The sequence below is a fragment of the Onychostruthus taczanowskii genome, unplaced genomic scaffold (assembly GCF_017590055.1).
Source record: "Onychostruthus taczanowskii isolate IOZ18803 unplaced genomic scaffold, ASM1759005v1 scaffold21, whole genome shotgun sequence".
NCBI lineage: Eukaryota > Metazoa > Chordata > Aves > Passeriformes > Passeridae > Onychostruthus > Onychostruthus taczanowskii.
The window spans coordinates 9,390,660-9,414,003 of NW_024499351.1; the positions used below are offsets into that span (position 1 = coordinate 9,390,660).

Here is a 23,344-nt window from a genome sequence, read left to right on the forward strand (position 1 = left end):
CCAATTCAACAAAATAATTCTTCATGCTCATATGTGATTAAAATGCAGTTTTGCACTTTTGTTTATGAAATACAAAGGATATTCCTTCCCACATATTGTTTTGTAGAAAAAGAGGCCAACTACTAGAATAATTGAATGTGTAAGGCTTTGTCCTTTTGATGTCAATATGAATATTGCCATGGCTTCAGGTACTGAGGATTGGTAAAGATGCCATAGCCAACATGCCTGAAATGCTGTATCTACTCATTTGCTTTATTTCCAGATGTGCTGAGCTGAGCAGAGCCTGCACTCCTCAGGTACCTGTGAGTACGGACACACTGGGCCAGGAATCAGAAGCTGACAAAAAATGTCTCGCAGTGGTGTATGTCATAAAGAGATGAAGCTAAATGTTATCAGTCATAGTCTCAAGAAAGAACAAATCACTCATTTTTGGACTGATAAACATGGGAACACTTAGCTTAGAGGGCACTTTTCCAGCAAGTTACTAGCACCAGAAAAAGGGGTTAGGATAAAAGTACTTCTTCATTCATAATTCCAGCCAGTACAAAGAAAAACATATATGAACAAGAAAACAAGTTATGGGGGTTGGATCAAATTGAAAAGATATTTACTTCACAGTAATGTCACTTCTCTCTCATACACTGGAAAACCTCCAGGCTGGGAAATTGATGGTGTTCTCCAGCATATAAGAGAGTACAGAAGAGCATTTAAACAAACCTTATTCTCTGCTACAAATATGTTTGTGTCATCTGGGAAGCTGAATTTCTCTTTGAGTGGCCTTACTCTGGTAACAAGAAAAGACAGTTAACATTTATTCATATGTTGTACTGATTAGGAAATATCTCTACAAACACAAGTTACTTAGAAACAGCAAGTCTGAAATAGGAGAAAACACCAAGAGAAAAACAAGCTGTAAATACATTTCAAAAGTGTATTTGCTTTTTTTTTTTTTTTTTTTTTTTTTTTCTTGACTAGCACCATCTGTACACAATAAAGTATGAACATAAATGTTTGGATAACAAAGATTTGCAAGGCACTTGAACAGTTTTTCTGGATAGGTTTTCTTTTAATGAACCTCTCAATGGAAGTCCCACAACCACCTTTCCTCCTTCCTCAGCTAATGCAGGGAAAGAAGTGTCTTCTGCCAGCAGTTCTTATTTACAGACATGTCCTTAAAAGGTTCCACAAAGTGCTCTTTTAGGCTAAGAGTATCAACAACCTTCTATCTCCATTTTCCATGCTTGTTCTGTTTGGTTTTTTAACACTACTCCTCTGTATAGTATAGCAAATCTCTCATACACATAGCTGAGACTTGACTCCAACCTTCATCCTCATTCTTTTGTCTTTGGGATGCTGTTTGGAAGGGAAAGGGAGGATGGCAGAGATGTGCATTGAAATCCTCTCGAGGTTCATCCTTTATCGGCGTCTAGAGGTGATATCAAAACAGGTGATCATCATGAGATGGGCCTTGCAGAAGTTGACACGGTTTTCCAAACGCTCAGTCACACATTCCAGGGCCTCCAAGTATTCCAGAGAATCCAGCTCAAACACCTGCTCCAGATCAACTGTGAGAAAGAAAATACACAGATAGGAAAGGTAGACCACACTTAGTGATGGCTGGTGGTAGAGTCAGAGCTAATTCAAGTCTTCAAACTCATCAGTACTATATACAACATCACCTCTGGCTTGCCATTGTCTTAAAAAGTTGCCTTTTCTGTTTCATGATTATTAAAACGACACAGCAGCTTGCCCACAGTGAAAAATGCGCTTAAGTTGCATTGGATCCTTTCTGGAGCCATCTGCTCTGCCATCCTCCTCAGAACTGCAGTTGCCTTTGCCGTGCTCCTTCATCCTCCAGCATATGTTGAATACTAAGCATGTACTGACTGTTTCACACATTCTGCTGACCAGAAAGAGCTTTAAATAGTTGCTCTCTCCTGGGAGGGAAATCCCTTTGCTGAATTTAGAACTTGGAATTTAAAACAAACCTCTAGGGTCCTTGTTCCTCACACCTTTCCCTATTCCATGTGATTCCCACTAAACCACTCCAGCAAAGCAAGGGACGGCATGCACATCAATCCCTCCAACACAAGTGCCCAGCAGCTTCCATGGAAGCCAAATGTGAGATACATTGTCTGAGCCAGCACTGCCCATCATATCTGGTTCCTGATGTCTCTGCAACCCTCCAGGCCTTCTGCACTTACCACATCGGAATTAGAAACAAAGGCATCACACAGTAAGGGGACAGCAGTGCATAGCAAATTCTCTCTCTCTTTAAAACTGTCCTGTTTAACTCTCTTCCTTTATAGTGTTCCTGAAACCTATACTGTGGTTGTTTTGCAGAATGTACCTATCTGATGTCAACTTAAAGCAGCCGTTAAAGGAAGAGTTAGGATGTCATAAGGGAATACACCAGACATCCTTCTTTTGCTGCTTGCAATTACCCTAAATAAACTTTTGCACATTGTGGGATTTTTTCTAGAATTCTTTGATATGAACTTATCTGCTTGCTAATACTAAAAACTGTTGTATAAGTACTGCAGTACTCTTTATGGTTTTTTCCTTGGAGGTGCTGAGGACCTTCTTCATTTGAATGTGAATGCCCTTTAAGCTCTCTAAACTTTACACATCTATTGTTATAAAAAATGGGCCAAATTTCATTTCATTTCATTTCACTTCATGTAAGCCCACTGCTGCCAAGGGACAAGTTTGCTCCACAATGTTATTTTGTGGTAGAAGAGCAGATTTATAATATTGCTTATATGTTTGAGTGATCTGAGGCCAAAGAAAAAAATCTCATTTTCAGGAGCTGTGGACTGAAACATGTGAATGTTAATCTACCAGTGGCAACATCCACCACTAGAATGCTGTACCATTTCAACCTTCAGCTCCCAGGCAAAAAGGATTGTTCAGTTCTACTGTTAACATTTAATAAGAGTTACAGAAAATAGTTCTAGAAAGACAGTCAATCTAAAGCTTGCCCTAAGGTCCTATGTTTGTTCATTTTGGTTTACAAACAGTAGCTTACATCTCACTCTTACCAGACATTCCTGCTTCCTTCCATCCCCCATATTAAATAAACCAAAGAAAACCTATGAGTTCAGGCAATAAAACAATGCTCTTACATTCACTGAGCCACTTATTAGGATCCAGCATCAGGTACTGTTTGGTCACTTCCAGTTCTCTCATTAACCACTCATACTTGGCCTTGACTTCAGCGATTCTCTGCTGGCGATGCTCCAGGATTTTCAGCTTGGCATTGAAACATATCACCTCCTGCCAGCCAGGAAAAAGAAGCAGAGAAAGAATAGGTGAAGAGGAGAAGAAATACCCAGGTCCATTCAGTGAAATGATCTCCCAGTCAATAATACTGACAATGAGCTGTTTATACTGGAAGCTTATGAATCACTGGATTAAATCATCCATCATCTGCTGTATTTTTATTGCTTTTGTTTGGTTTTCATGTTTTCCATCAGTGAGCTTTGGAGACTTTGTAATGGTAGTTAATAATAAACCATAATAATTAATACCAGGCAGCATCTTGAAATTAGATTAACTGTAGGAAAACATTTCTTTTTTTTTCACCACAGTTTGGCTAAAAAAATCTAAGCTCTTGGGAGTAGAAAATCCATTGCTTGCTGTATTGAAAGCCTAAATACACCCCCATGCTTGATGCATAAGTAATGCATTAGTCATGTTTTAAAATAAGAGAACTGGTAGCAATATCAAATTTGAAACATCCTTAAACAAAGGGAGTATGTTATGAAAAGCTCTAGCAATTCATAGTCATTAATAAAGAAGATATATTTTCTGTAAAGCTCTGGAGCACAGTAACAGCATGAGGTGCAGTGCTGGAGACAGCCAGCCTGGCCTTGCATGACTTCTGAGGGGTGGCAGCCACAAAGACGTGCAGCAAATGAAACCATCTGAGTACTGTGCTACCCTCGCTAGTGTGGAAGCAATTCCAATAACAGAACTGTCCTCATCCAAGCCTGTGTGAAGGTCTCAACAATATTTCACAATCTCCTCTGTAAACAAATCTGCTGTGGGTGAAGTGCAGTGGAAACCCTGCTCCAACAAGTTTCTCCAAAATCACAAACAGCTTCAACAAGTGTCAGAGGCTAGGAAGAAAAAAATGCCTTAAAATAATAATGAAGTCTATAACCCATCATCACTCTAAAATATTCAACCTCATATACTCCTCCCAATCATGTGTTTTATGCTGACCTTTGCAATTCACGCCTGCCAGGAGATGACACGGATTGCACTCACCTTGCTGTCCCCACCACGCCGTCTCTGGAGCCTCTCCACATCATCTATCTCATAGACTTTGATCTCAAAGGGCTCCCCCAGCCCCCTCTGCCCGCTCCGCAGCGGCCCGTCCACCCAGCGGACCCCGGGGCTGTTGGCAGGCTTCCTTGCTGGGGAGGCGGTGTCAAGGGATAAAGCTGGAATAAGCCTCCTCCTCTGTGAACCTGCAAATGGAGAAAGTGCCACTGCATGTTACCACAGCTATTGCTTCTCCTTTGCATTGCGGAGAAGTCTATGAATGAAATATGTTTGGCCTTCTCAGACACAGAAGAAAACGGAGGTCGTGGGAGCTGTAGCTGCAATGTGCAGTGCCCACCCACCATGAGTGACACCCTCAGTGCCCCTTAGTGCCTGACTCCAGGATCTGACACTCAGAGGGCAAACTGAAGTTCACAGAGCCTGTGTCTGCTCCCTGTTGATTAGGTCTCAGCACATACAGGTGAGCCCATGAAGGATCCAAGCCAGCAGCATGGAAGCTTTCTAGCCTGGCTTTCCTATCTCTTTACTGCTACTTACAGTCAAAGGACAAGCATTAGCCAGCCTCTGCCAAGTGCCTGCCACATAAGATGCCAAGTCAGGGCCTACAGTAGAGCAAGGAGTAGAATGTTTGTCCCCAGCCTAATGGCAGTGGTTTGTTGGGAGAAAGAACAAAAACACACACAAAAAAAAATAATCAACAGGTTGCATTTCCTCGCTTGTTTAGTACAATCAGAGCAATGCCTTGGTTGAAAAAAAGAAACAAACAAACCAAAACTAAAAGTTTTGTAGCTGACACAGGGTCTTCCCTAAGATACAGCAGGAACAAAAAGGATGGGAGAAGCCAAAAACAAAAGCCGGAGCCAGCAAGTTTGAATGAAACTATTAACTGGCTTTCTTGGCTGCAAATACATAAGTGATGCCAGCCAGCAGGGAAGAGATGCTGAATGATCATGCAGATTTTATTTTAAAAATAAGATAAAATCATTTATAGGAATTTCCCACATTACATTTATTGAGACTTGAATGGAAATAATTTCAACATGTCTGTCAATTTTGTGCTTCAATAAAAGCTAAAAAAACCCCAAAATATCTATTGATTGCCTAATTTTTGGATTTTCAAGTAAGAAACTATTGCCTAGTTTCATTCATGGGAGTCGGCTTCTGTGCTGACTTTGAGAACTATTCACATCTTATCCCATGATTTCTGAGTACAACAGTCTGTGCTAGAAACCAGTAGGTCTGTGTTAGAGGCAAGTAATTTAACTGCAAATTCTAGCTTTAAAATGCATGAGAATGGTCTATTGGAAAGCATAGTCTACAGAGCTTTTGTTTGGATACGTCTGAGATAACCCAATGCAGGAAAAAGAGAGCACAGCCAGAGCTGATAGACAGAGTTCTGGGTAGACAGAGAGGTATGCAAGGCTCCTTTACACCAAACAACCTGAGATTGTCATCCTATGACACTTATCATAGCTGAGTTTATTGCTCAAACTGCAGCCCAGCAAAAAAACTCATGCCAGAGCAAATGAAGCCTTACAAATACCAGCAAGCAGGAGTTTTTTTAGTTCTGTGGTACCAGTCACTGGAAGACAATGTCAGCATTCCCTTACCTTGAATGCATTTCAGTTAATCTCTAGATTAAACTGCCTGATAAAGAGAAGAGTCAGATCTTGATAAAAGGAAAAGCAAGACCATTACCATGGCCAAAAACTGACAAGAAGAAGACAGACAGTTTGGGAAGACCCCAACAAACTGTGATTCTAAGGGTGACTCCTGCCACCAGTGCTAGAGAAAGGTAACCAAATGCTGGGAGCAGCTGCATACTTGAAGGGAGGTGAGAGAGCATGGTGGACTATTTTATTTTATTACACGCAGGGAGAGATCCTGAAATAGGCTCAGCCCCTCCTGGGATACAAGTCCTCTGCTTGCTTAGATGGGAAGGGCCCTGAGTATCATCCTAGTGTCACTCAAGATCAAAAAGATTCAGGCATTAAGTAAGTTTTTAAATACTTTTGAGGCTTTTGGCCATGGTGTTTTACAGAAGCAGTCTCTCAAATTTTGACTGAGTGTAAATACAATCTCTTGGCTGTTTGACAACTTTTAGAGCCAGCGATATCTATAAGCATCAGATGTGACCTTCTGTTTAATGCACCCAGTGCTGTTAATCATTTTTTCTTTCTGCCCCACAGTAATGGTCACATCTCCTTTCCTGACATGCCTTTAGACTAGCTCCAGCATTTCAAGGAAGCAGCTGAGCAGACTGGAAATTCCTTCTGCCCAGATCTCCATGCATGGCTGGATTACAACTAAGTGCCCTTTTCCGTGATGTTTGATTTTCTTCCTCTTTTCCCCACTGTGGCTGTTAAAACCTTCTTGTGTAATGAAGCACTTTTAAACCACCCCGCTGGAAAAACTCTGTCTCCAGCCAGAGTCAAAGTCCACGTCCAAGACTGTCTAGAAATGCAGGTGGATGGCTCCAATGCACCTTCCCACAAGAACAGCAAAAGGGTCCTACTTTGAACAAAGCAAAACAGCTTGCTGGGGTATGAAGTAGAGGAATGATAGTAATTGTTTTTTGCATTTTGTTCCCCTTCATATTCATTTGGCTTAACGGGAAGCAGAAGTCTGTGGTGTAGAAGGAGGGCTCCAACCTGAGGCTTCCTTTAATAGCACTTGGCCCTTGGAGAGGGGCAGCTGAGAGTGCAGTGGCAGGAGACATTAACTCATTGTGTTTTTCTAGGCAGAGCTCGTGTCTGGGTTGCCTGTGAGTTATGAGAACAGGACAGGCTGCAGCTCGTGGTGCACTGGGGCAATGCAGCAGGGCAGAGCTGCCTCACACAGCCTCCTTGCCACCTTCTGCCAAGGGGCTCCTCTGGGACACAGGTGACCTGCATGGGGCTTCCAGGGGGTACAGCTGTGTGAGACACAGAGGAGAAAGAAAAAGAGAGATGTCTCTTATCTCACCTTCAATGCTGACTCAGGATTATTTATCTGAGGTATAGAGTCCTTTGAGGAGAAATTAAAGATCTTCTTCCTCTTTCTAGTAAGGTAAAAGTGGATCTAGTTTGTTCTAAACATAGGCTTCTTATGAGCCCAGGTACAGAAAATAATGGTGCCATTTGACAGGGGGCTCCTGACACTGACCTCTCCATTTAGTCTCTGGTTTTTATCTTGTTTTATGTTAATTGGGATCAGTAAGGAGATACAGCCTAAGCAGCGCTTTGGGGTGAATATCACAAAGCAGCTGACAGCTTTCTCATCCCTAACAACACACAACAATTAAATTGTTAAAATTAATGCAGTTTTCCATTAATATAGAAAATATCCACCTGAAGTCCCAGATTTATTGGGTGCACTTGATGGAGTTAGGATCTCATCAGTTTTGACTCTATAATAAATAACATGTTTTGTGGGAATTACAGCACACTCCTCCTCTATTCCCTATGTATGACTTATGAAGAAAGTGGGCATCCAGGGAGCTCAACAGGAGCAGATCTCAGCACCCTCCCACCTCTGCACCATGGCAAACTGGCTGACCCACCCACCATGTAAATAGAATTAATTCCTCCATTCAAAAAAGAAATTTATACCAAAAATCAATCTGAAAGAAACGCAGTAAGATGAACCCAGGGTAAAATAACTTCACATTCATTTATGACCATGCAGTATGTAAAGTAAAATGTCATTTGCTAAATGCCCTGAAGGATATGTTTTTCACTTAGTTTGAATTTACCCACTCTCAGAATAACCCCTCTTGAACCTAGCTTGAGTATGAATAACCAGGCTGTGAAATAACCATGAAAATACACAGGATATAAGGTCTGCTTTTGCAACAGATCTATTGCTCTACCTTAAGCTATAGTTAAGGTTTGGCCAGGTTAAGTTTTATCTTAAAGAGAGTAGCACAGCAGTGAGAGCATGCAGTGTGAAAATAGATCTGACTGAAGAGTGGTACTGAAGCAACAGTGTATTTCAGCAAAAGTAAGCCCAGAGAAGCCTTAAGGTATGAGAAATACATACCAAGGTATGTGAGGGTAACTTTAAGGCTAAAAGGCACACTGACCTCAGTGAAATTGCCAAACTGCAAAAGGATGTGTGCTTATAAAAGTACGTTTTGACCAAGGCAAAAGCTCTAAAAAGTCTGGTTTTGCTTAAGTTCTGTATATTTTGGAGTGTTCCCTTTAGGCTTCTTTCCAGGCACACATTCCAGATTGAGCATCTTTTCTGTGAAAAAGGTAAAGGCAAAAACTTCAAGTACAAAATCTTAATGAAAAACAGTGTGATGTGTATTTCTTCAAAGCAGCATACATCCAAATGGGATGCAAAACAACTGCTATCCTAGAAATTTCAGGGTGTTTCAAACAGAAAATGAAACTGTAACTGGATATAACAACACTTCAGAAGTTTATATTGTGTTCTCAAAGGCAGGATGTGGAGCCAAAGCTATTCCCCACAGCATTTAATGTTATGAGATGCAAAATTGCCTTTGTGTACAGAACCTGTTCTTCAGCATTTTGGTTTTTCTCACCAGACAGTCAAAGGAAATTACAAAAACCAAACCTGGCTAACTAGAGCAGTACCCCTAAGCTATTCCTTCTGTGGCTCCAACAGCAATAGCACCAATGTGAGTTGTAGCATCAAGCTTTTCTTACTAGCAAAGATTATCTATCCTATTTCCTCTGCTGCTCCTTGCTGTCTGACAACAGGGCTCCTGCACTGTTTGAGTCTAAAATGTGATGCTGACTTTGTCTCTCGTTCTTATTTCCTAGTGGGATCTGCCCTTATGGTCAATTGTCCATGACTGAACCAACTCCTCCCTTTCCTTTGACCTCCTTTCCCCTACTTTATTTCATTGTCAGTGCACAGCACACAGCTATTCACTCCATGGATTTTCATACAGTTTGCACAGTTCCCCTCCAAGGGGAAGTCATTGCCAGTGTTTTCAAGTGGAAGGCCCCTCTGATGATGTGGGCATTTAACGAGAAGTATTTAGGGTTCCCATCTTGAGGTCAGTACTCCAAACACCAAAGAACCAAGGTCTATATTGCCAGAAAATCCAAACAACAATCTCTCATCCTCACAGCCCAGATTAGACAGATTGCATAGAAATGACCATGTTGCACCCTAATACCTGGAATAGGACACACTGAGAGGATCCATCATTCAGAAGAAAATTTTCTATGTCCATCTCACTGTAAAATAATTCAGGCCATATTCTGTATTGACTGTTACACAAGCCCATTGTTGTGAATTGATAAGAAGTAGAAGGACACTTGAGGCAATAAATCACTTGTTTCCTGTTTATTGGAATAAAGCAATGCTTGTTTATAATATTCCATCCACACCTATACTAGATATGTTGTTTCTGTACTGGTATAAGGAATATGCTGATGTACATCCAAGTTCTAATTTTTTTCTATCAACACAGTCCATTTCTATCTACGCAGTTTGTTTCTTAACCTTGCTTTCTGAATTACTGTCTTATTTTTAAAGGAGCTTTTCAGGGCAGTTTAGAGCTGGTGAATGAGCACTGCCGAAACCAGATCAGAAAGCAGCCCTCCTGCAGCATGGCAGGTTGACAAGTAATCTGGGAGATGCTCCAGGGAAGATGCACATCACCCACAATTCCTAGCAAAAAAAAAAAAAAAAAAAAAAAACAACCAAAAAAACCCAAACCAACCAGCGTCTCTTCTAAACATTCCTCTCTCTTCAGGCTGGATTTTGGTTTAACAGGCATTTGTCAGCATTATGGCATCATTATTTAAGAAGCTGGTTATTATTCCTACGGTACTGCAGTGAAAAGCTGCAGTCACTTGGACAGCAAAGGCAGAGGCTGGAGGGGGAAGGGCGCTAAAGCCAGAATATTAGCTCCCACCAGGACAGTGGTGGAGGCATTCCAGTGAGCCAATTCTGTATTTAAGAAGCTGGTTATTATTACTACGGTACTGCAGTGAAGAGCTGCTCCAGTCACTTGGACAGCAAAGGCAGAGCCTGGAGGGGGAAGGGCTCTAAAGCCAGAATATTAGCTCCCACCAGGACAGTGGTGGAGGCATTCCAGTGAGCCAATTCTGTGGCAGTGTCAGGAGCAGGTTTTATTTACACCCAGCCTAATGGTGTGCGACTCAGTCATGCATGTTACATGGAGCCTTCACCGTGCACAATAGCCTGCTGCCACTTCCTCTATTAAATCATTCCTATGTTCATGTGGCTGAAAGCTCAGTGCTGGCATGCAGTAGTCAAGCGTGTAAAAAATGATTACTCTGATCCCTTTCAACGCAGATTTGCTGCATGAAATGGCCTGGCTTTGACCTGGGAAAATCAATGCTGTTGTTTTAATGAACAAAAAAAAAAAAAATTGGAGCTGAAGCCTGCACTTCCCCTCCCTCTACGCCCCCCAGGGCTGTCCAGTCAGCAAGTCACATGCATGAAGTGGTCACCTGCATGCAAACAGCATTTACTCATATCATTCTAAACATCCTTTGTCATGGTAAAAGCATAGTACAGGATATCATTTAGCTACCATCACTTGTAAGCAAGTTAAAGTAGAAATGCTGGAGGTTCCCTACAGCTTTCTGATACAAAGGGCAATTTTCAGCTCCCCACACTGTGCCTTAGGCAGTCTAAACATGAACCAAATTCCTTTTCACTTGGATTCAACAAGAAAAGCTCAGACTCTCTTTGTTGGTGTTCTGTTTCGTCATTATCATTTTGGCCATGTTTCAAAATGTGATGCTTTGCAACATTGGTTGGAGACAGACTTTCATAATTTACTGTCTATAGATTCAGCCTCTGGCTTTTTCTGCTGCTTTCATAGAAGGAGCAAAGTGCTTCCAGAGAGTAAATATGTTCAAATATAGAGTTTTCAGGGTTTTCCAGGAACCTCTAAATCTCCATCTTTAAAACCATCCCATCAGTGAAACCCAGAGCACTCCAGCATGAGGAAAAAGGAGGCCAATTGTAGATAATTAGTCATGCCTTAACAGTCTGGCTTTTTATTAAAGTGTTTAAAACCATGTACCAATTTGCTCTTCCTTGGTATTGACAGTTAGTACCAAGAAAGAGCTACAAGGAATTATGAAACTTTACTTGAATGTAATCAAATGCTGCAGCAGGAGTCTTTAATTATCTGTACTCAGATAGTTCCCCATGCAAAGATGAAAGGCACATGCGCGAACACACACACACACATTCACACACCCAAATCCTATCCTGGACTGACAAAAGCAGGGTTCTCCAGATTCTGAGATATGCAGCTCCAGCTCAAGGCATAGCTTTAAACTTCAGGGATTCAACCTTTGGAAACCTTAATTTTTCCCCAGTCTTGTTTCTACTAGGCCTGACTTTCAATAACATCTCTTAGGGTTTTGTTTTCTGATGTTCACTGATACTTAACACTCAGGAAAATGTTAAGTACCAGTAGCCCTGACTGACCCGACTGGGAAATGCTTTGCTGAGAAGGACTTTATGCCCAAAGCCTGATGTCTCTGAGCTGCCTCCTTCTGTCTCACATCTTTTTCTCATGCCCCAGTCCCAGCAGAGGGCCTGTGCACACTAGCTGCAAGGCAGAGTGCAGGGTCCCCACCAGCACCCAATGGCTGCTGCTCACCTGCTGCTCCCCCAGCCCTGCTTGGGCCACAGATCACTGCCCTGTGTTTCACCCTGCTGGCAGAAGCTCCAAGCTCAGACTCAGCTCCAAAAAGCCACAAAACTAGAGGAATCAAAGGGATACACTCCTTAGCAGAAGTCTGTCCTATCTCAGAGGGCTGCAGAAGTGACAGACTAAAGCCTGTAGTAACACAATGTTACATGGGATCGGGACTTTCTTAGGTATCCAGCCCCATCTCATAGGGAACAGGAAACAAAACTGCTCCAGGAAGATCAGTGTAATCTCCATAAAATGCTTTGTTTATGATGAATGATCTCAGAATCTCTCCTATTCTGTTGTTCCCAGGGAAGATTTCCTTACAGAGACTACTGAAACACTGTAAGGGACAGGAACGTGTAAATATATGTAGGAGAGGGCAGAAAAATCTGGAAACAACACATTTATGCATGTAACATGAAAATGCAAACAGGACTTGGCTCAACTGCATAAACCTTATTAGAGCCTGGACTCTTCCTTTGCTATTACCTCACAGTGGGTGAGACCCAGAGTTAACACCAAGGTTCCATCTCTGAAATCATCCAGTCATGTTTTGCATTGAGAATTATTTTAAAGCAATGCCCACATACATCCAAAGTCAGTAAAAGATGCTAAAATCAAACCAGAAGAGCAAAAGGCAGGTAGATAACGCTTTTGATCCAAGGGCCTTCCTATTACTTTTTCTTTTTGTACCAGCATTATCTACTTTTATGAGCTGGTAACAAGAGAACACAGAAATTACACGAGTTGCCCAAGGTGATACAGAGAACCAGCAGCACACCAGAGAATACAACACAGATCTTGCAAGCCCTAATTTGCTGCTCTGCCTGCCTCCCTCTCATATCTGTTGCACCCCTGGGATACAAATACAGCTCTGGTAAAACGAAAGTTCAACCAGAACACATTTCCTGATCACATACAGGGGTACGTACTATAAAGGCACCCTTACCACTGCCTTTCCATGGAGTGGCACTGGGCCACCACACTTGGAATTTCTGTGGAGTTAAAAAATAATAAATAACTGCTGCAACTTGTAACTGTACAAACTATGCCCTAACACTTCAGTCTGCTCGAGAGAGCACTGCCTACACAAGAGAAAGGAAGCTGGAGCCAGACAGAAATATGGCTGAGATGCCAACTGTTTCTTACAGGGAAGGAAGGGCTAATGGAGTGAACAAAGAAATCAAAGTACAACATAGTTGTACAGATGATTACAGGCAAAGAAGGAAGAAGGGCCCGCCACAAAAAGAAAACAACAAATGGCACTCTGTTTTCCATTGCTCAGCAAAGGCAGAGGAGGATGTATGGCAAAGTCAGTTGTGGTTGAGGGCAGGAGTCAAGGGTACCTGTAATTCAACCCTGCATCTGACTCTCACTTGGCTGAGGGCGTTAGGCAAGTCAGTAACACTCTTTACCTTCATTTCTCCATCTGTAAAATGGGGTCTGGAATAACACTTACACCACAGTGTGGATTAAAGAGAACCTATACAAAGCTCTGAAATGTACAACCGCAGATCAGGGTTAAATAGCTTTGTTTCTGCCACAAACAGTCACTTTGGGCCAATATATGTTGACAAGATGTTACAGAACCAATGTTAGATGTTAGAAAAATAGGAATATTTATTAAAAGCATAGGTTAGCTTCAGGGGAAAGGCTTATGTGCTTCATGAGGCAAAGACACGATTTTTCAATAGGTGCCAGAATGCAAAAGGAATTTTTTTATTATTATTTTCATCTAATTTCATACATACACAATTTTGTACTGCACTGTCTGTGAACTGTACGGTTACCCAGACAGAGCCCAAAAATTAACCTAAGGCTAACAGTGAAGGATATGAACTAGCTTTATCCTTCAAAAGCTGTCAGGGTAGGTCTGATGCTTCATGTATGACATTCGGGGCAGAAGCACATACACATACAAATAATGCACTTAAGAGCACTGAAAGACAAGATCTTAATCTCAAGGAAAAATGATGTCTCTCCAATGTGTCAGAACTTCAAAAGTAATTGCGAGATCTTCTGGTGATTCTCTTAAAGACTCTTTATAGCTCTTTTTACAGGGGCCTTGGGCTGATTCATGTTGATCGTGTCTGACAGCTAGCATTTCTGTTAATAATAATCATAAATAAAGTGGACAAGGTTGCCTGACCTGAAATGAGCATATCTATAGTGCCATATCCATTACAGCACAGTAGATCTGTGACCGCAAATCAGGAAAGGTCCAATGCTCTTGACACTTTGTATTAAAATAATATCTGTCTCTAAAATCTCAGAACCTTTGTGTGCTAGCTTTTTCATTAAAAAGTGTTCCTTAAGAGATAACACTCACACTATAAGAAAGGAGATGCTATAGAGGATGAAAGATTACAAAACCTCACATTTTTTCATTATACAATAAAAAAACATTTGCAAACAGCTCTATTCTCCCTTATACCTTAACTCCTCCTTCATGTTCTCCTGCATTGAAGTAATAATCCGGGTTTCATGCCATCATAAATCTGCTGACATGTGAAAAATTATACTATTATCAGACACATCAAAACAGAATTATGATTTCACTGCTGCCAGACAAAATGCAAACAGGAGCTGGGTTATATGAAAGCAAAGCCTGATCAATTTCTGGACAGTGGTTTTCGGCTAGAAATAAGGATGGTGGTAAAGATTGGGTTTTTAATTTCCATAAAACCCCTGGTTGCACTTATACACACAAGTAATTCCAAACAATATAGGAATTACTTGCTGATATAGGGAATCACTCTCAAAAGTAAAGTACCAGAGATGATACACTAAGAATCTCTCTACATCAGGTGACATGCTGAATTAAGAGAGAAGCTTTGTAAATTACTTTAAGGGAGGTCAATGTGCCAGGCTATGCTGAGTCCACTGGGGCAGGCAATTTCCAAGGACACAGACAGGCCCTTCACTGGAAACCCTGCACCCCAGAGATTCATGTCCAGAATCAGGCAGATAATTGCATTGTTGCTGACTAAGGAGAGAGGAACCACCTCACACCAGCAATTAGAATAAAGAGATTAGTTTTTTGGCCAGCCAAAAAAAGGTGTATTTGAGGAAACAGACAGGTCAAATGTTACACAGGAGTAAAAAAGCAGCAAACTCCTCATGTTCCCTGCTAATGAAAGGTTCATACTTACCCCATAATTTGATAATTTTGCATACCTGCACTGTATGACAAACCACTGTCAATGTTCTACCAGGTAGGCTCAAGGCCTCTTCTTTCCTGGTGTGTCCTCCAGACTGCTACAAGAACAATCTTAAACCTGAGTCGCAAGCTGATCTCTCTTTCACAGCTCCCTTTTCATGACCACTGATACAATGTTTAGTCCTGCACAGGGGTTATCAAAAGCCAAAGCTGCAAGCCACAATACAACCCTGGTATAAAATACAACACACATAGGAAGCTTGTCTGTAATTAGAACACCACAAAGACAATACTTTTGTCACTCATATTTCCAGCCTTGTCCAGCCTCCAATGTGCTACCAAAGCAGAGAGAAGTGAAATGAAACAAGCAGTTTTGTGAGCATCAGAGTTAACAAATACTGGTCCTCTAGTGATTCACTTCGGGGATGAACTCTGGAGTCTAAAGAATCCAGAGGCTCTGCCTGAAGTTTTCTCAGTTTGTTTGTAAAATATCAACCTTGGGGGAGTAAGGGGGACATTCTCTAGTATCTAATCTGTTCTCTCATCTGCACAGCTGCCTGTTTTTTTCATAGAAATTGGCAAACTTTTCCATCTAAATGACCTGTGGAAAATTTCCATATAATATGGCAGCTTCTCCACAAGACACAATCGAGCTGTCACTTTACATACTCAAATCTCATGGACAGCTTTGTTTTCCTTTTCCACAAAATAGAAATAATCCTTCTCTTCCTTGCAAGTTATTATTAAAAAGTTTATATTTGAAAGGGGTTTTTAGAGTCAGAGCTCTTCAGAAAGAGGAAAATCAATTTAGTACCATTTAACTGAAGGGATAGGAAAAGAGATTTTCTCAGAGGATGCAAAGTGAACTTCAGAAATACTATTCAGTCATTTGGTCTGGGCTTGCGTTATGTTGAATGATCACTTTCAGATGCATTCTCTGAACAGGTACAATCAGCTCTGCATTTATGGATGTTCTTTTAATAGCACTATCTATTGCATTCACATCTGTGCTGCACATGTTCTTTCTGCTACCACAGTCAAGAGCATAAAGAAAGGGAGAGTTATGCATTACTCTGTTCAGTGGAAATGAATTCCAGAGGGGAGTATCACAGCAAGTGGAATGGCTGGTGAATTAGGAATGCTAAGAGAAAAACACATTTTGGAAAGACACAGCTACTGTAGAATAAGTAGCTACTGATATTCCACATACCTGTACCACCAGGTCCAATGTCAACCTGATTTTTTTTCAGAAGTAGATTAGGCAGGACTTGCACTACAGGTTGGGAAAACAGCACCCAGGAAAAATGTGAACTGACCAGCTCATGAATGGTCCCCATCCCAGTTCTGCAACTTTATGAAACTTTCTCTAGTGGAAAGAGACTGCACAGACTCTTGATATGACCCAGGAGGCTCTTGCTATCTAATTAAAAGTCCTGACATAGTGTGAAGCTACTGGGGATTATGTCTGACCAAAGACAAAGTCTTCCCAATCCATTCCATGATCACTAAAAAAGTTTCAGATTTGAAAGTGCTTCAGTGCAGTAGTTCATATTGTCCTTAATATTATCTATTATCAATACATTTCAGGGAAAAGGAGCCACAACTCAAAAGGCAAGAGTCTCAGGTACAGGATAACATCTTTCAAAGGGCATGGACACATTTTTGTTCCATATTCTATGTGGGGAGAAAGAACTCAACAGTGGTTTCAGATATAGGGCACCTTGCACCTTTGGGTATCCAGAGCACACAAGGAACAGAAGCAGGCTCACAAAAGATACAGCCATTCAGCAAGATTCTGGTCTTGGGCTGGTGAAACATGCATATTAAGGCACCATTCTGGAATCAAATCAGAAGAATATTTGTATAAATAAATACTTGAATGTGGCTGTCCCTGGCAACACTAAGCAGTTTTTGTTTATCTGAAGTAAACCAAAGTGAAAGAGGTCAGGAGGAGACTCCACTGCCAAGGCAACACAACCACACAGGATTAGTGAATATTCCGAAATGAAAAAAGGCAGAGCCTAGGATACATACCATGCTCTTGCTTCTCAGCTAAGAGGTGGAACTGGTATTTAACTAGCTCATCCTTAGGGTCAGCCTACCCCTGAGTACCCCAATCTGCTTTGGTCTGCATCCCTCTTTCCCACCACCACGAGCTTACCTGCATTTAATCGTTTCTTTGGGGTTTTGAGGCTCCGACACCTGCCACTGGCAGAGCTGCTGTTCTCACTCATGGAGTCCTGCGCTGAGGAGGCACTCCCCGTCGCCTCGCTGTCCCTCATCATGCTCTCGTAGCCACTGCTGCCCCCACTGTGGTAGAAGAGGGCTGTTTTCCCCATGGCAGGGGGCAGCTCCCCGCTCAGGACGCTGCTGTTGTCGCTCCCGTGGCCGCTGCTGCAGCGGTGAGGTTTCCGAGGAGGGGTGATCTTGCTGTAAGGTGAAGGCAGCATGTGAACAGCTGCCTTCTCATCTCCGGGAAGGCCCCCGCGCTCGTCTGGCTCCAGGCTTCCCGGCAGCTGTACACCTCTGGCACTGGTGCTCCCCTGGAGCAGCTCTGAAATCCGCCCATTGACAGCTCGAAGGGGCAATTTGGAAGCAAGGCTGGAGCCCCGGCTTCTGCTGAGGGACTGCATCGACCAGGACATGTTCTTCCCACTTGGAGGCAAACTGGAGCTCTGCCCTACGGACTGGGGCAGAGACTTGGTGGAGAAGCTGAGCGTTTTGGTGGCAGAGGCAGAGAGGCTGCGGGCCTTGGGACTTGCCAGCAGGAGCTTGCTGACAGCAGAGATCTTTGACTGGCTGGCTTTTGGGGAGGCACCTGCTGACTGGGAGAGGCCCGAGTTGGTGGGTGATGACATGGCACTGCGGCTGAGGCTCCTTCCAGCCCTAGGCATGGTGGTGTCTCTGCCAGGGCTCATTTTGGAGCTCACAGAGGACAGACTTTCTGCTCTTTCCAGTGACAAACACTCATAGTGGCTTCCTGTGGACCTCCCTAGGGAGTTGGTCCTGCTGGCGAGTTGCTCCAGCTTGGCACTGAAGAGCTTGCTGCTGCTGTTGTTGATGCTGCTGTCTATGCCAGGGCCTTTTAGTTTGCCATTCTGCTCCTCAGGGAAGCTGGCCAGGAAGGACACAGGCTGGCTGGAGGGACTGCTCGTGGTGCTGCTGGCTGCACTGTGCTGGGGGCTGGCTCTGTTCTTCTGATCCAAGCTTGACTTTCTCACAGGTGGTAGAGGAGGGGTCCCTTTGGGACGAGTGAGTATGCAGTGTTTGGGAGAGGCCATTTTCTTGTCAAGACTAGCCTTAGAAAACTGGGGGAGGGCAGGAGAACTGACTCCACTGCTGTCAGTAAAAGTAGGATGGAGATGACTGTCAGACTCCTCCACCTTACTTGCCTTTGGGAGCCCTCGAGGGAGGCTACAATTCTTCAAGCCATCACTGGAATGAACAGGGCTTTGGGTTGCAGAGCTGGATGCTGCCACCTCACAGCCATCCACAACCCTTTTTAGACTGTCAGATCCTGGGGAAATAGAGGTGTCCCCACTGCTGGTGCTAAACCTGTCTGCAGAGGACTGTTTTGTGCTGTGCTCAGGCTTGGCTGAAACCGTGACTGTATCAGGCCTTGGCCCATCACTGCTCGCAGAGCTGTCCTTTTTAACATCTTCTTCTCTCTTCAACCAAGGGTCTTCAAATTTGATAACCTTCTTAGCAATGGATCCTTTTCCATCATGGGGATGAACAGCCTTTGGGTCTGCAGTTACAGCAGGTACAGCATCATCAGTGTCTTGAGCTTTGAAGGAATTAACAGCAATACATGGATAGACGGTAATGTTTGTCTTCATTGGGATGTAGCCCTCACAGCTGCTGAGACTTGCTGTGTTTTTGATTGTGACAGTAGTTTTGCCTACAGCTGATATCTTGCAGCCTTTGATGGGTGGCACTTTGCCAAAAGCTTCCTCCCCCATTTCCGACATTATAAGCATGTTGTCAGTCACTGACTTCTGTTTGTCACTTACACAAATCATGCTGGCACTTTGTATGGTGCTTGCAAACTCGGAGACAGGGGGTTCTGCCATAGCTTCCCCGTGCCCATAGCATGCCTGGGCTATGAAGCTGTGGCACGACTGTTCACCGTCACTCCCTGTGCTCATTTCACTCAACCACGAGCTGATGGATGAGCGCCTGCTGCCATCGTCTTGGGGCTTGTCATCCAGACTCAGCTTTGGAAGAGGAAGGAACTGTGTGATGCTGACTTCAGACACAGGAGCTGCACTGGAGTAACATTCAAGATCTTCAGAGATACTGCTGATAATACTGACTGGCCTAGAGCCAGAGGCCAAAGCCTGCACAGAGCAGTCACTGTTAAAACTGATGATACTGGTCGGGCGCCCGTTGTCAAGGACACCACTGATGGTCAGCTCTTCCACAAGGGTGAACACAAGCTCATCCTCTCCGTTCAGCTCCAATGGCTGCTGCACAGTCACCATGGTTGTGCTCAGAATCTCCTTCTTGGATTCTGGAGAAATACTTTGCTGTCCATCTTCATTGAGAACGGTCTCTTCAAAATCCCCGTTGTTGGACGACACTGACTTTTTCATAATCTGAGGGCTCATGCCTACAGGTGGGGTCCGGATTTCTGGCTGTAATAAAGATTCAGTAGATGTCATGGCCGCATCCTTACTCAGGGGAGCTGGTGGGGGAGTGGAGCTTGGCAGGACTCCTTTCTGTGTGTAGACCTTGCACCTCTGGGAAGGAGAAGTTGGTGGCTTATACTCAGATGTCTTTGAGAGGCTTGCAATGCCAAGCCGGGGTGAACCCATTGGCCGAGGTTTGCCTTCCACAAATCCAGAGGTGTTGAGCCCTTCTCTGCTGCTCTGCAAGCTGGTGCTGTGTGCTAACTGACAAGAGTTAAGCTCTTTACTAGAGCTGCCTGTTACACTCCTGGGAGAAGAAGGAGTTGAAAGATTGGTGAGAGCTCCAGAAGGAACCGGGGAGTGATTTCTCCTAGTTTTGCTGGGTGTTGTATTTGTATTTTCCTTGGCTTCTCTATCAGGATGCTGACATTCTGGCATCGTATCTTCCTTATCTGACTCTGGTAAGTGGCTAAGCTCTGCCAGCTGGCTTGAGACAGCACACTTAGACATCTGGTCTGAGCTAAATTGAGCAGGCATCTCTTCAAAGGGAAATTTGTCAGTCTCTTCACTGCCATCTATGCAATCCAGTCTCTCCTGGAGCTCTGCAAAGGTGTTGCACTTCAGGCAGTCTCTTTCAGATGTGCTGGGCCCTGATTCACTAACTTCCTCCAATCTGCCCTCATTTTTGGTCTTTTGCAGAGCAGGAACTATGGGAACAAAGTCAGGGGGACCCTCGTTATCTGTCAGTTCCTTGTCAGAAAGGGCAGTGCCATTGGGGCCAACATAAATCACCGTGTCACATGACTGCTCACTGCTGGATGAATAATCAGGATCACTTGATAAATGTAAAATAGGGAAGTCTGGGTCCACAGTGTTTCTAGAATGGAAAGGCCTCAGCTGGGTTGGCCTCCGCATCCGACCCTCCTCACAAGAGCTCTCTCCTCCAGAAGAACTTGATGTGTACTGCAACATGAGAGAAAGAGGGAGAGACTCTATGACATTTCAGCATTGCAAGCTGCTCCTTGCACAAATGACATACACAAAAAGTTCATGGTCACGTATGAACTGGGAGATCTTTAAACTAAGGCACAAAGCTCTGAAGCTTCTTATCCACAGCCCTGGAGCAAACTTGTAGCTATGTTCAATGCAGAACCCAAAGCCCCAGCTCTGAGTCCCATTCAAAAACATAAGACGTCAAAAAAATGTACTAAAAATATGGATTAAGATACCTCCCTTAACTGAACCTGGCCAAAGGTATTTGACAAAGGCTTTGCTGATTTTGCGCATGCATGTACATTCGTGTATTTGAAGAGGAACAAGAAAACTGATTACATATGACCCCATACTACCAGTGTGTGAAATTGTATAATGTGCACTCAGAGGTCTCTGGAGACACAGTGCTCTGATGGTGTGTGGACTGAACCCTTCATTTGTCTCTCTTCAATCAATTGACCAAAAAAAAAGCTTTTGTCAGTCTGCCAATTAAAATTAAATGCATAAAATTCACTCATTCTGCCCAATTCACACCATAAGTTGCACAGAAGCAACCAGAACTCTCTAACATGAATATGGGTATAGCCCATCTTCACTCTACTTCTTGGAAAATCTATCACCCATATTTAGAAGCAGTAGGAATAAAAAGGTGGCCAACGCTGGCCTTGAACATAATTGTTCTGCCTTTATTTTGCTTCCCCTCTGTCTGAGAAGCATAGAGAATCTAATTCTGAATTCATCCAAATTTTCTTTAACTCTACAGTGTTTCAGTCCCTGTTATTTCACTAACACTAAGAGCATAAAGGAAAATAAATGCTCCCTGACAGCTATATTATTAGACAAGGTCAGCTTATAAACCTGCTACAACAGATGTGCCTGAACTTACTCCTGTGTCTCTGAAGCTGAAGCATTTACCCCTCTGATATTGCACTCTGACACTTGACTAGGACTGTGTACATACAACCCACACACTTTGGAACTGATTACTGACTTTGTTACATGATGCTCTACCCAGTTAAGGATCCTTCACGATCCTTCTTCCTCCTTCCTCCGTCACTATAAAAAGGGAGTTACACATCATCTTACCTTCGTTTTCTTTTTCTTCATCCTGAGGACTCTTGAGGCAATCTGGATGGTGGAGAGCGTCTCAGCGTAGTTCCCCGCAGCAGCTGAAATGTGAGCTATCATCGTGGTGCGGCAGTTCATATTCCCCAAGGACTCTCGGAGCAACATGGTCAGCTTGCTGTCTCTGCAAAGTAAAATGAATTAAGGCTACATTAGCCAGCAAGGTTTCGCTTTGGCCATCATGATGTAACTTGGGTCTTGGTGAGATATTTTCTCCTCTTTTTTAATGGAATCCTAATTAGTTTCCTTCCTCAGTTTTGCACTATGTTGTGCAGCTGAGCATGCTGAAAGACCCTGGACTACAATTCAAACTTCTTTTCCCACTTCCTCTTTTCTGTCTCCTTTTGGTCACAGTCCTTCTCCATTGTTACCATTGCCAACAGAGAGATGCAGACCAGCACTGGAGACTGTTAAGGAGCCACAGCAGCAAACATCAAACTGCTGCTCTTTTGAAGTGCACAGTGCCCAGACAAACCCTGGCCCAGCTCTGGAGGACAAGAAGGTACTGGATTAGATTACAGAACACAATTTTTTTGTTGCCTTCTAGGGCATTGGGTAACTCAATATTAGTAACAGTTAAGTCACTGAAGTCAGTTTTGGATGATGCTGGTAAAATACAAACCAATCAAGCCTTCAAATTTCACACAATTGTTCTTTTATATTAGACCTTTTCTTTCACTGAGGCAGAAATCACATTTTCTGTTCTTGCCATTTACTCTATTGTTCAGCATCAGACAGCTTTTGAAATGCTGGTGCCTTATTGTGGGGCTGTCTGTGACTGGACTGAGAATATGAATTTTAACAGAATAATAATGCATATATAATACTTTTGAGGTGGTCATCTAATCCTGTAGTCAGAAATGCACAATATATAATTTTTTAAAGAGACCTTTAGCTCCATGGTGTAGAGTCAGCTGGATGGTTATGTGGAAAATGGCATTGTCTTGAAGAGTGTCTCCCCTATGCTAAAGGCTGTGGATGATGATTACATACAGCTGGAAACAAAGACAGCAACAGCCTGATATTTACCTATCACATTCGCTTTTGTAATGATGGTGATACTGTCAGCGGCTACGGATCAGATTTTTTAGCTCACTGTTAAATATCTGTAAATGACCTATGGTGCATGTGTGTCCTTGTTCACTCACTTGAGATTTCCAGCTCACAGGAATTCCGCGTAAAGCTGCAGCCGCTGGGAACTGAAGCTATGGCTGCTGGATGGGACTGATGAACAAACACCAAAACTCTTGGACCTCTCTTTTTGATTGAATAAACAACAACATTTGGGCCGCATATTTTGATGCAATAGCTCTGGAGGGTTCTCATCTCCTGAGGTTTCTAGTACTTGGAGTTTCAGCTTGACTACAAATACTGAAAATAAACCTTTTTTTTGGTTTCAGGATTTCTGCTTCCATCTGCTCCAGACACATTGAAGACATCTAGTGTCTTTGAGAAGTAAACAAACATCCATAAAGACTATACTGAGACAGCCTTGCTCATTTC

The 23,344-nt window shown here is 43.0% G+C and overlaps 1 protein-coding gene across 1 annotated transcript in view; it reads right to left on the minus strand.

Moving 5' to 3' along the window:
- Positions 1-1,116: 1,116 nt before the first annotated feature.
- Positions 1,117-23,344, minus strand: part of KIF26B (kinesin family member 26B) — a 269,833-nt gene continuing 247,605 nt past the window's right edge. The window contains exons 11-15 of the mRNA XM_041404283.1: positions 21,803-21,965; positions 17,254-20,686; positions 4,273-4,475; positions 3,126-3,276; positions 1,117-1,565 (exon numbers count right to left, since the gene is read on the minus strand). Of these exons, the coding sequence (XP_041260217.1) occupies positions 1,417-1,565; positions 3,126-3,276; positions 4,273-4,475; positions 17,254-20,686; positions 21,803-21,965 (4,099 nt within the window). The 3' untranslated portion in view covers positions 1,117-1,416. The remainder of the gene's footprint in view (positions 1,566-3,125; positions 3,277-4,272; positions 4,476-17,253; positions 20,687-21,802; positions 21,966-23,344) is intronic.